Source organism: Schistocerca gregaria, chromosome 8, assembly GCF_023897955.1.
Source record: "Schistocerca gregaria isolate iqSchGreg1 chromosome 8, iqSchGreg1.2, whole genome shotgun sequence".
Lineage (NCBI taxonomy): Eukaryota > Metazoa > Arthropoda > Insecta > Orthoptera > Acrididae > Schistocerca > Schistocerca gregaria.
This window is the reverse complement of record NC_064927.1, coordinates 393,747,307-393,760,321: the sequence shown is the minus strand read 5'-3', so window position 1 is coordinate 393,760,321 and position 13,015 is coordinate 393,747,307. Positions and strand designations below refer to the sequence as shown.

Genomic DNA, 13,015 nt, shown 5'->3' with positions numbered 1-13,015 from the left:
CCATTCTAAAAATGGCATCCATACAAGATCCATGTTGCACAGCAGCTTGCACCGCAGGATGCACAAGGGCATGTAGACTCCACTCCACTTTCGAACAGGGAATGAAGTTGACGAGGACTGGCCCTGTACCATCCTATGGACCGCTGAAGCTCATTTTTCTCTGATGGGTGAGGTGAACACACAGAATTGCTGAGTGTGAGGATCTTCATCCCCACTCACTATGCATTAAGTTGCTCTGTGTGGTGAACGTGTCACTGTATGGTGTGGCTTCATGTCTATGTTCATCACTGACACATTCTTTTTTCAACAGTTTGGCACTCAAGAACGAAAGACGTGCACTGTGACTGGCCAGCATTACTGCCATATGCTTTGACAGCATGACATACCCACCCTGCACGAGAGAAACGCACTGAACTCCATAGTTTTCATGCAAGATGGGGCCCCACCACACATCTGCTTCTCTGAAACATTTGGAAATAATCAAATTATCAGTCAGTCATTTCCAAATGCTTGGCTGGCACAATCAGCTGATCTCAGTCCCTGTGATTTCTAGTTGTAGGGCTACCTGAAGGACAGGGTTTACCAGGAGAACATTCACACATGTGCTGATCTTAAGTGCAGCATATCAAGAGAGGTAGCCAGCATACCTATGGACATGATTCATTCTACTGTGCGTAATGCAATCCTGCACTTTCAGACTCTTCTGGACATTGATGAGCGCCATATTGAGCCCCTTTTGTGGCAGTTTATTTATTTAGCGTATGGCAATACAGTTACAATATTTTATGTAAGTACAACAATATGTAAACAAAATGTATAAAACAAAACAATGTGTAAATAGTATATGTATAAAAAACAAGCAATAGCACAAAAGGATAAAGTACAAACACTGGAGACGAAATAACAACACGTTAAAAGTTGGGCAAGCCTGACTAGAAACTCTATCATATATTTACGGCTCAATATCTAGATTGCACAGCCAATCCAAAGCAGAGGGTTCCACATATATAACCTCAGAGACAGGTCCGGTGTATCTTCTTAAGGGGCATACCTCAATAATATGGCAGACATTCTGTTCTGGTGCTCTACAGTCACAGGCGGGTGAGTCACATAGACCTCACTTTTACTTATATGCATTGCATCTTGCATGGCCTCTTCTGATATGGTCTGATTTAGTCCAGGTACATCTCTTTAGGTCAAAACCCGGTAATTCCAGAGTAGGATCTTGGATACCTTGTTTATTAATTCCAGAATCATTCCAAAAGTGCCGCCATTGCTCCCTGATGCCAGGTTGATGTTCTTGTGTATTAACCCATATAGGCTCCCGTGACTTCAAGCGGATTGATGGTATTTCATTCAAAACATCATGGATTGGTAGATTCTGTGGGTAATCTGAGTCATGAATTTTTGACCACTCTCTTTGTGGCAGTAATGGTACCAGTATGTAATGGTATGATGTACCATAGCAGCAAATTAAAAGTGTTTCAATTGAACTGATTCTGCATTATTTCTCTTCCCCACATCCTTGACATTAACACTACCAAGTTTGGTACTCATACAGTAATTCGTTTCCATATTCTTACGTTTCAAACAGGGAAAGTTTAATTATAACCACACAGCAGAAATATGGAATCAATCTGGATGCCCTGTCAATAGCAGTAATTACTTCATGATAATAAAGAGCTAGTTATGTTTCACAAGAACAGTATTTTTCAAATCTGTGCTGATGGTGTGTCAACAGATCATTTTCCACAAGGTTATTCACAATGTCTGAAAACAGTATATGTTCCAAAATCCTTCTTCAAATTGACATAAGTGATAAGGGACTATAATTTATTGGATTGCTCCTACTTCCTTTCTTGAGTATGGGTGTGACCTGTGCAACTTTTGAATCTTTAGCTACAGACATTTCAAAAAGGGCGTGGTTGTACATGATTGTTAAGTATGGAGCATACTCTGAAAGAAATCTAATCGATATACAATCTGCAACAGAGGACTTGCCTTTATTAAGTGATTTAAGCTGCTTTGCTACATCAAGGATATCTACTTTTATGTTACTCATGTTAGCAGCAGTTCTCGATTAGAATTCTGGATTACTTACTCCTTGTTGTTTGACAAAGGATTTTCAGAAAACTGTATTTAGTAACTCCACTTTCGTGACGCTTTCATTGGTAACACTACCTTCGCTTCTGTGCAATGGAGGTACTGAATTGTGTCTTGCCATTGTTGTACTTCACATACATCTAGAATCTCTCAGGACAGAGTTTCTCTGTGAAGACTATTAAAAGCATTTACCATTGAAATTAACACCACATTTTGATATTCTGTAAAACCTTAGTTGTTGTGGGGTTTTTGTGTTTTTAGAATTTGGCACTCTTTTTTCCACTCTGCTGGACTGTGACCAAATTCACTACCTCACTCTGCTTTACTGCCATGGGACTTCGACCCTCCCAGCAGTGCTCAACTACAGGTGATGGGCTCAAAAACATTTTCTCTGGATACCTGTGTTTTTGAGGCATACATCATGTGGAAACCTCTGAACCTGTTCACATTATTATCAAGGGTCACTGATTAGATCCTGAGATAGACACTAAATTTCAAGAAGTTTGTGTCTCAGTATCTTCTACTTCATTTATTTTCTTGTGGATTTCAATTTCTTTTGGATACAAGGGTCCAGAGATTTAAGTTGTATTTACATTTGATGGCCAATACATTCTGTGGCTGTGAAGTATTTATTTATTGATATACACTATGTGATCAAAAGTATCTTGACACACCCAAAAACATACATTTTTCACATTAAGTGCATTGTGCTGCCAGCTACTCCATACCAGCGACCTCAGTAGTCATTACACATCGTGAGAGAGCAGAATGGGGCAATCCACAGAACTCGTGGTCTTAAAACATGGTCAGATGTTTGGGTGTAACGTGTGTCATACACCTGCAGGTGAGATTTCTGCACTCCTAAACATCCCTAGGTCCATTGTTTCCAATGTGATAATGAAGTGGAAATGTGATGGGACACACACAGCAAAGAAGTGTACAGGCCAACTTCATCTGTTGACTGACAGAGACCGCCGACTGTTGAAGAGGGTCATTATGTGCAACAGGCAGACATGTACCCACACCATCACACACGAATTCCAAACTGCACTAGGATCCACTGCGAGTACTATGACAGGCAAGCGGGAGACGAGAAAACTTGGATTTCGTGGACAAGTGGCTGCTCATAAGACACACATCACACCGATAATGCCAAACAATGCCTCGCTTGGTGTAAGGAGCATAAACATTGGACGATTGAACAGTGGAAAAATGTTGTGTGGAGTGACGAACCACTGTACACAATGTGGAAATCCAATGGCAGGGTGTGAGTATGGCGAATTCCCAGTGAATGTCATCTGTCAGCGTGTGTAGTGCGAACACTAAAATGTGGAGACAGTGGTGTTATGGTGTGGTCGTGTTTTTCATGGAGAGGGCTTGCACCCCTCATTGTTTTGCATGACACTATCACAGCACAGGCCTACATTGATGCTTTAAGCACCTTCTTACTTCCCACTGTTCGAGAGCAATTCAGGGATGGCAATTGCATCTTTCAACATGATCGAGCAGCTGTTCATAATGCACGGCTTGTGGCGGAGTGGTTATATGACAATAACATCCCCATAATGGACTGGCCTGCACTGAGTCCTGACCTGAATCCCATAGATCACCTTTAGGATGTTTTGGAATGTCGACTTCCTGCCAGGCATCACCAACCGACATCGATATCTCTCCTCGGTGCAGCACTCCGTGAACAATGGGCTGCCATTCCCCAAGAAACCTTCCAGCACCTGATTGAACATATGCCTGTGAGAGTGGAAGCTGCCATTAAGGCTAAGGGTGGGCCAACACCATATTGAATTCCAGCATTACCAATGGAGGGCACCATTAACTTTTAAGTCATTTTCAGCCAGGTGTCCAGATACTTTTGATCACATAGTGTAGGTTATAGCAGATACTAAAGTAGTGTTAATTGCATAAATTATTATATTTATTGAATAAAATATTAATGTACTTCACCTGCTAATATCAGTGAGGTCTGCCATGATATACATAAGTTGCTCACATATCTGCAGGGAATGATTTTGTTTTTTTGCCTCTGCAGAAGGAGAGTCATTGACAATATTACCTTGTGTAATCTTGGGTTTACGGCGAATAAAACTCTGTTTTTTCAACAGTTCAAGTTTGCCATTACCTGCAGCACAATTCTGCTGTCCAGTTGTAACACTCACCTGAAAAATGTCACTGATGTTTTAACTTTAAACATTCACTTGTACATTCAACTCACAAAGGTTACTTCCTCACTGTTCCCATACTAGTGCTATTGTGAAACTATTTATAATGTTCAATGATTAAATGAAACTCTACATGTAAAACCATTCAGTGATACATGACCAACCAACAAACTTAATATACGGTGGAATGACAAAGGAAAAGCATATGTATTTTCGAAGACTAAGGTAAGGGCAGTCCATACAGCTTTACTATATGTGTATCATAATGTTCAGCCTGGCTGATACACAAAATATAACTTCCACTCATTATGGAAAATATCATTATCCAGAATAACACAGAAAGAGAATATCTTGTCAGAAAAACATAGTTGAGAGAAGTTTTACATGTGAGTAAAAACATTTCTTTAGAAGAGTAATGAATCCATAATTAAGTAAGCTACTGACATCAATGAATGTAGTAGGCTTAGTATCAAGTCAGAGAATAAACAAAATTGTCCACACTGAAACATAGCTGCTCTGTCACAGCTGGCACGTAAACACTTTGACAGCTGCGGTAAAAACGAACGCACAACACAACGCAACTGCTGCATATGGCAATCTTGATCGTTACCACAGCCCCTTCAAGTAAGTGGAACATCATCCAAAAAACCTGCAAACAAATGTACACATCCTCCTGATCTTATTGTGCTCTGTGGAAGCAGGTCTGCATTGAGTGGTGCTTGTGCTTGTGATGAGGCTGATTCAATAGTGCATCAGTCAGCAGTACATATGGGAACATACATGGTGGTTTGATTCAACTGATGGAAACCGTAGAGGGTTTGCCATTTACTGTTATGTCCTGTGTTTGTACTCCTCTTTGTAAGACATGGTGCAAACATGTGTAAAGTGGCTGCAGTGACGGCTTAACACCAGATGTATGAGGCATAATGTGCATGCATGTATCCAAGTCACAATGTATGTGTATGAAGCTGAGTGTTGTGCCACCTTTCGAATCTTTGTGAGGTTGAATACATGCTGTGTGCTCTCTGTGCTGGTTGGTCTTGGTCACAAGGCTGCAGGAAATTTGCATCCATCAATTCTCCAGGAAGCCATAGCACTTCACTGTTCACTAATTCCAGTGATAAGGAATCCAATTCTGGTTTGTATACATTTCGAAGACAAAGTAGAATCATCAGTAGAACTGTCATCCTAATAATTTCATGACACTTTAGTGCTCTTAGGGAACCATGCCAGCATACTATCTTTTTCTTGTCAGCTAGGTGATAACCTATGGTTTTGTGGTGAGCACTGTCACAGAGTTTGGCAAGTTGGGCAAACAGATGGGATTCAAATTGGTAGCCACAGACTGTTGTGACATGCAGCAGGAAACCAAAATGAGATATCCAACTTGATAACAAGACGTAGGCTTGAATTTATGCAGAAATATTGTAAATTGGCACTGTTTCTGGCCAGCTAGTGAAGCAGTCAATCATTGCAAGAAGGTAACTTTTATCATTTGATGGGGGGTAGAGGGCCTAAAACATCAATATGCATGTACACAAATCATTGTGTTGGTATGTCTCCAACTGGTGCATGCATGTGGCAGGATACCTTCTTTCATTGACACTGGATGCACATATGAGCCCATTTGCAACAGACTTTTTTACACTCCTAGGCAAAAGACTGTTTCAAGACCAGGCAAAATGATTGTCTGATAACAAGGCGTAGGCACACAGGACTTCCACTTGAAACAGCTCAATGTAACTTGACATCTGTGACAAGGAAGTCGATTAGTTGCAACTCTAAGGATGATGATGCATCACTCAAGAGACTCTGAAGTTCCTGGTCTTTGTGTTGTGACTTGGCGAGTTTCGCAAAATTTATGGTGCTTGACACACTGCTGACACAAGAAAAACAATCTGCTATGACACTTTCAATGCCCAAGATGTGCTTCCTATTAGTACTGAACTGGGTGATAAATTCCTAATTACTGTATTGACATGATGAACAATAGTTGTTTTCATGAATGGTGTAGGTGAGCGGCTTATGATCTGTGAAAATGGTGAGCTCTCTTGCTTTTAATTGTGGGCCGAAGAACTTGATTGCCTCATAGACTGATCATATGCACTCTACTTTTGCCACAATGATGACAGTTATTTGAACAGAAAGCGAGTCGCTGTCATGTGCCATCATGTGATTCTTACAATGCTGCACTGATAATACTCTGCCTTGTGTCTACCACTAACAGAGCTTGCATGCCAAGAGTGTGGCATTTGCTCTGTACTCTTTTGTTGCTTCAAAACTAGAGCTCATCATGTATGTCCACTAATTTGAAGAATTTCCTTTGATTTTTGGACAAGCAAGTGCTGCTGTCAGTAGCTGCTGTAATTCAGCCAAACATGACAAATGACCACAGTAAAAATTACATATACCAAAGAGTGGCGTAATTCTTTAACAGTATAATGCTTGTATAATCTTTAGAATGGCTTCTACTTTTTCTGGCAATGGTAGAGTGCCTGAAAAGGAAATATTGTGGCCCAGATATTTAATTTTTGACTGGCCAAATACATTTTTAGCAGTGTTCAGAAACACTGTGCAACTCTAAGCACTTTAATTGTTCAATTTGGTGTTGCTGGTGCCTTTTTGTAGTGGCTGAAAAGACAAGGATGTTGTCCAGACAGGCAAGAAAGAATGGTAGTCACTGCAGTATTGAGTCAATGAACCTTTGCTATGACTGTGGAGTGTTACATAGGCCAAATGTCATATAAAGACTCTCAAATAACCAAATGGAGTCATGATAGCTGTTTTAGGAATTTCCTCTTCTGCCACCGGGATTTGAATGAAAGCCTTAACACAATGAAGCACGCTTAACACATTTGTGCTACATACAGGATAACTGTAAGCCCACAGCAGGGCTACCAGATAATGGTTTGGCGTGAAATGCTCAACAGCTGTGTAGCCACATGGGTGTCGTGCACCACACTTCTTACACACAAGATGGAGAGGAGACAAAATGAGCTATACAGTGGGTGAATAATACCTTTGTTGATTATGGAATTGAACTCTGCCTACACAGTGACCAGATGGTCAGGAGCCAATTGTCTAGGTCCACACGGGATACGTGGACCATGGCAGGCTTAATATGGTAAACACTACTATGACATACCTCTTTAGGAGGCTGCATCAAGGTTGGAAACTATTGTATCAGACCTGCATACTCATGACTTGCCACTTGGGACAAGCTTGGCAGTGTGCCCTGCTGCACTGAGCAAGAAACCTATAGCAGTCAGCCCAGTGACACTATCAACAACTCTAGAGTTCACCATGTCTGGCAGCAGGTGGTAGTACACCATGGAGTCAGCCACCATGGAGTCAGCCACCATGAGAAGACATGGCACAGCCTCAAATCTAATTCAAATTGCTATGTACTATACATTGATATTGAAGAATTGTGGCCACAGATAAGCAGACCAAAGTCAGTGATCGACTACCATGTAATAAAGTATGTGGAAATATGCACAAGTCTGGTCCAGTGTCAACCATGGATTTCTGACCTGACCTTTGATCACTGATAAACGGGTGCTGTGACTCAGGACTCTCAGGACTCTCAGGACTCTCAGGACTCTCAGGACTCTCAGGACTCTCAGGACTCTCAGGACTCTCAGGACTCTCAGGACTCTCAGGACTCTCAGGACTCTCAGGACTCTCAGGACTCTCAGGACTCTCAGGACTCTCAGGACTCTCAGGACTCTCAGGACTCTCAGGACTCTCAGGACTCTCAGGACTCTCAGGACTCTCAGGACTCTCAGGACTCTCAGGACTCTCAGGACTCTCAGGACTCTCAGGACTCTCAGGACTCTCAGGACTCTCAGGACTCTCAGGACTCTTACATCCAACGGCCATGTGCAAGGTGACGTGCACATCTATGATACTAACAAATGGACTGTTGTTCTGTACCAGGAGTCAAACAGTTTGTTAAGGTTGGTTGGTTGTTTTGGGAAAGAGACCAAACAGCGAGGTTATCGGTCTCATAGGAGTAGGGAAGGATGAGGATGGAAGTCGGCCGTGCCCTTTCAAAGGAACCATTTTGGCATTGCCTGGAGCCATTTAGGGAAATCACAGAAAACCTAAATCGGGATGGCCGGATATGGGATTGAACCGTCGTCCTTCCGAATGCGAGTCCAGTGTGCAGTTTGTTAAGGAACACCTACGTAACCTGTTACAGTAGTTTTCTCAGTCATTGCTGATTTATTTCATTAACACATTGAGCTATTCTGCAAGAGAATCATAGCTGCACATGTAACCAGCAGTGCTTATACACTGTTGCACAGCACTGCCACTGTACCAATAAAAGTGAGTGTCATGGCATCTTGTATTTTATCAGCCAGGTCTGCGACTGTGTTTAAAGGCATCTCAACCAGCAACAGTATAACAGCTTTGACTTGTGACATTAGGTGGCTCCTTCACAAGGTACGTAGTAGGTTGTCATAGTATAGTGCTGGTATCAACTTTGCCTTTCGAATGTTTGTGGAACTGTGAGAGCTTCCAGTCACCGATGTCTTCTTGTGTCAAAAGCTGGCATATGCATTCTTCCTGTGAGGCAGAGACTCTGTGGTTAACTTCGGCCTTGAGCTTTTCATGGCAGCTAGTTGCAGCAAAATGGTTATCCAGTTGACTGAACACTAAAGTAAACTTCCTGAAATCTGTATATGATTCAGCATAATGGAAACTTGCTTCAACTTGGGGTACCACAGTTCATGGTTAAGCAGCCAGAAATCACACATCAAGTCTGGACACTGTCGCAGTCAATTCGACTTGGGCCACCAGTTTCAGAAGGCTGGGGTAAGGGCTATCCGAACAAATTAATTATATGTGTAGTATAATGTTCAACTTAGGTATAAATTCTGTGAATCATAGAAAATATCTTTATTTGGAATAAATGTCTTGTTAGGAGAACACAGCTGAGAGAAGTTTAACAAACAAATAGAAAAATCTCTTTAGATGAGTAATAAGTCCATAAATAAGTAAGCTATCAACATCAGTGAATATAGCAGGCACAGTATCAAGTCAGAGAATAAACAGAATTGCCCATGCTGAATCATAAGGCCTCGGGTGGCATTGCAGAAACACTTTGACAGCTGCAGTAAAAACAGAACAGAACACAGATGCAGCAGATTGCAATCACTCTCACATACTGCATGGTGATGGTGATGTTGCAATGCAAATAGTATGAACATAATTGAGTAAACGGTGTTGAGAAAGGGCATAGGTAAGTGTAGGACATTTTTTGATGGAGATTGATTCTACAAGCTTTGCAGGATGGAAGTGTGTGGTGGATGGGCAATCTTCATCTCCAGAGTTCAGAGAAGCTGGTGACCAAGAATGAGTATCCAGATAGTGTTTACAATAAAGTAATCATTAAAATCAAGAACAGTAGTGTACACGACACTCTACCACTGGGCAGTCACCCTTTCCTGTGACCCCAGTTTGCCAGTGGCCATTAAGATAAGTGGATAATTAGATATTGGATCATATCCCTCTAAAAAGTCATGTAGTAAGTGCAGTAAAGTTAGCATATGGTTTAAATGCAGTCACATTTAGCATTGTCTTTTATGAGACAGGATAAATCAGCAACATAACTGCAGTATGATGTGATGGGAGATTTCTTGGTTAAGTTTTGCAACTGAGACTTTCCAATTGATATGACCCATGCAAAAGTGGGTTGTAAGAAGCTGTGGAAAAAACGTCAAGGTTATTTTGTTAATTTGGAGTTTTCAGGAATACTATTTTAATGTGGATGTTCCTTGTTTGAGGGCATGATAAAAGGTAGTTGCCAGTCACAGATAATATGCTTCATCTGTTCCATTTTACTGTAGCAACAAGCCCCAATGGAATTACAATAAGAGTTCACAGAGGATGCAGAAGTTCTTTACTCTGCCTCACATTTACTGAGAATTATTCACATAGCAAACAGACCCACATGACTTGAAACAAAAAGAGTAACAGAATAGGTGCAAAGAATTACAGATCAACCTCGATAACTCGCCTCCCCCAATGAACCATGGACCTTGCATGGTACAGTGGCTTGTGTGCCACAACAATATGGACAGCTTACAATAGGTGGAAGCACAGTGGAGGGGTATCTGTTGAGACATCATTCAAGTGTGATTCCTGAAGAGCAGCAACAGCCTTTTCAGTAGTTGCATGAACAACAGTGAAGATGATTCACTGATCTGGCCCTGTAACATCAACCAACATGGCCTTGCCAAGCTGATACTGTAAATGGCTAAAAAGCAAGGGGAAACTACAAGGGAAAATACAACCATTACTTTTTCACGAGGGCATGCAGCTCTACTGTATGGTTAAATGATGATAGCATCCTCCTGGGTGACATATTACTTGGGACGATGTCATCAGAAAAGAAATAAAACTGGTATACTGCAAATTGGAGTATGGAGTGTTAGATCCCTTAATTGGGTACACAGGTTAGAAAATTTAAAAAGGGAAACGGATCAGCTGAAGTTTGATGTAATGTGGATTAGTGAAGTTTGGTGGCAGGATGAACAGGACTTCTGGTCAGGTGCGTTTAAAGCTACAAATAAAAACTCAAATAGAGGTAATGCAGTAGTAGGTCTAACAACAAATAAGATTGGAGAATGAACTAAAGTTCAGGAAGAAGAAATAAAAACCGAGTTTTTCCAATGACACTGTAAGTCTGTCAGAGACAGCAAAGGACTTTGAAGAGCAGATGAACAGAATTGACTGTTTCTTGAAAGGAGAATATAAGATGATCATAACAAAAGTAAAACAAATGTAATGGAATGTAGTTGAATTAAAGCAGGCAACATTGATGGAATTAGGTTAGGAAAGGAGGCATTAAAAGTAGTAGAGTTTTGCTATTTGGATAGCAAGATAACTGATGATGGCAGAAGTAGAGAGGATATAAAATGTAGACTGGCTGTAGCATAAAAGACACTTCTGAAAAAGGGAAATTTGTTAACACCTAATGGAAATCTGTAGGTATTTCTCTGGAGTGTAGCCTTGTATGGCAGTGAAATGTGGACAGTAAACAGTTTAGACAATAAGCGAATAGAAGCTTTTGAAATGTGGTGCTACAGAAGAATGCATAAGTTTAAGAGTGTAGATCATGTAACTAATGACAAGGTACTGAACAGAATTGGAGAGAAAAGAAATTTGAGGCATAACTTGATCATTTAGTAGGACACAGTCTCCAACATCAAGGGCTCATCAATTTGGAATGATAGAGAGACAGAGAGAGTGGGCGAGAGCGGGCGAGAGCGGGCGAGAGCGGGCGAGAGCGGGCGAGAGCGGGCGAGAGCGGGCGAGAGCGGGCGAGAGCGGGCGAGAGCGGGCGAGAGCGGGCGAGAGCGGGCGAGAGCGGGCGAGAGCGGGCGAGAGCGGGCGAGAGCGGGCGAGAGCGGGCGAGAGCGGGAGAGAGCGGGCGAGAGCGGGAGAGAGCGGGAGAGAGCGGGCGAGAGCGGGAGAGAGCGGGCGAGAGCGGGAGAGAGCGGGAGAGAGCGGGAGAGAGCGGGAGAGAGCGGGAGAGAGCGGGAGAGAGCGGGAGAGAGCGGGAGAGAGCGGGAGAGAGCGGGAGAGAGCGGGAGAGAGCGGGAGAGAGCGGGAGAGAGCGGGAGAGAGCGGGAGAGAGCGGGAGAGAGCGGGAGAGAGCGGGAGAGAGCGGGAGAGAGCGGGAGAGAGCGGGAGAGAGCGGGAGAGAGCGGGAGAGAGCGGGAGAGAGCGGGAGAGAGCGGGAGAGAGCGGGAGAGAGCGGGAGAGAGCGGGAGAGAGCGGGAGAGAGCGGGAGAGAGCGGGAGAGAGCGGGAGAGAGCGGGAGAGAGCGGGAGAGAGCGGGAGAGAGCGGGAGAGAGCGGGAGAGAGCGGGAGAGAGCGGGAGAGAGCGGGAGAGAGCGGGAGAGAGCGGGAGAGAGCGGGAGAGAGCGGGAGAGAGCGGGAGAGAGCGGGAGAGAGCGGGAGAGAGCGGGAGAGAGCGGGAGAGAGCGGGAGAGAGCGGGAGAGAGCGGGAGAGAGAGCGGGAGAGAGAGCGGGAGAGAGAGCGGGAGAGAGAGCGGGAGAGAGAGCGGGAGAGAGAGCGGGAGAGAGAGCGGGAGAGAGAGCGGGAGAGAGAGCGGGAGAGAGCGGGAGAGAGCGGGAGAGAGCGGGAGAGAGCGGGAGAGAGCGGGAGAGAGCGGGAGAGAGCGGGAGAGAGCGGGAGAGAGCGGGAGAGAGCGGGAGAGAGCGGGAGAGAGCGGGAGAGAGCGGGAGAGAGCGGGAGAGAGCGGGAGAGAGCGAGAGAGAGAGAGAGAGAGAGAGAGAGAGAGAGAGAGAGAGAGAGAGAGAGAGAGAGAGAGAGAGAGAGAGATAGAGAGAGAGAGAGTGTTCTGGTTCTGATGAAGGATATTGTGTGAAAATTAGGAGAACTCCCCAGCAGCCTAAAACTGTGTCAGACTGGTATTTGAACCTGGAACCATTCATGGGCAACACTCTTACCTGCTTAGCTATCCATGCATGACAGCCACGCGGGATTAGCAGAGCAGTCTAAGGCGCTGCAGTCATGGACTGTTCAGCTGGTCCCAGTGGAGGTTCGAGCCCTCCCTCGGGCATGGGGGTGTGTGTGTGTCCTTAGGATAATTTAGGTTAAGTAGTGTGTAAGCTTAGAGACTGACGACCTTAGCAGTTAAGTCTCACAAGATATCTCTCTCTCTCTCTCTCTCTCTCACACACACACACACACACACACA

General features: G+C 43.7%; 1 protein-coding gene across 2 annotated transcripts in view; it reads right to left on the bottom strand.

The window, feature by feature from the left end:
- Window positions 1-13,015, bottom strand: part of LOC126283929 (Meckel syndrome type 1 protein) — a 135,594-nt gene that overhangs the window by 68,858 nt on the left and 53,721 nt on the right. For both annotated transcript variants that reach the window (XM_049982312.1, XM_049982314.1), the window contains exon 3: window positions 4,063-4,274. In XM_049982312.1, the coding sequence (XP_049838269.1) occupies window positions 4,063-4,274 (212 nt within the window). The remainder of the gene's footprint in view (window positions 1-4,062; window positions 4,275-13,015) is intronic.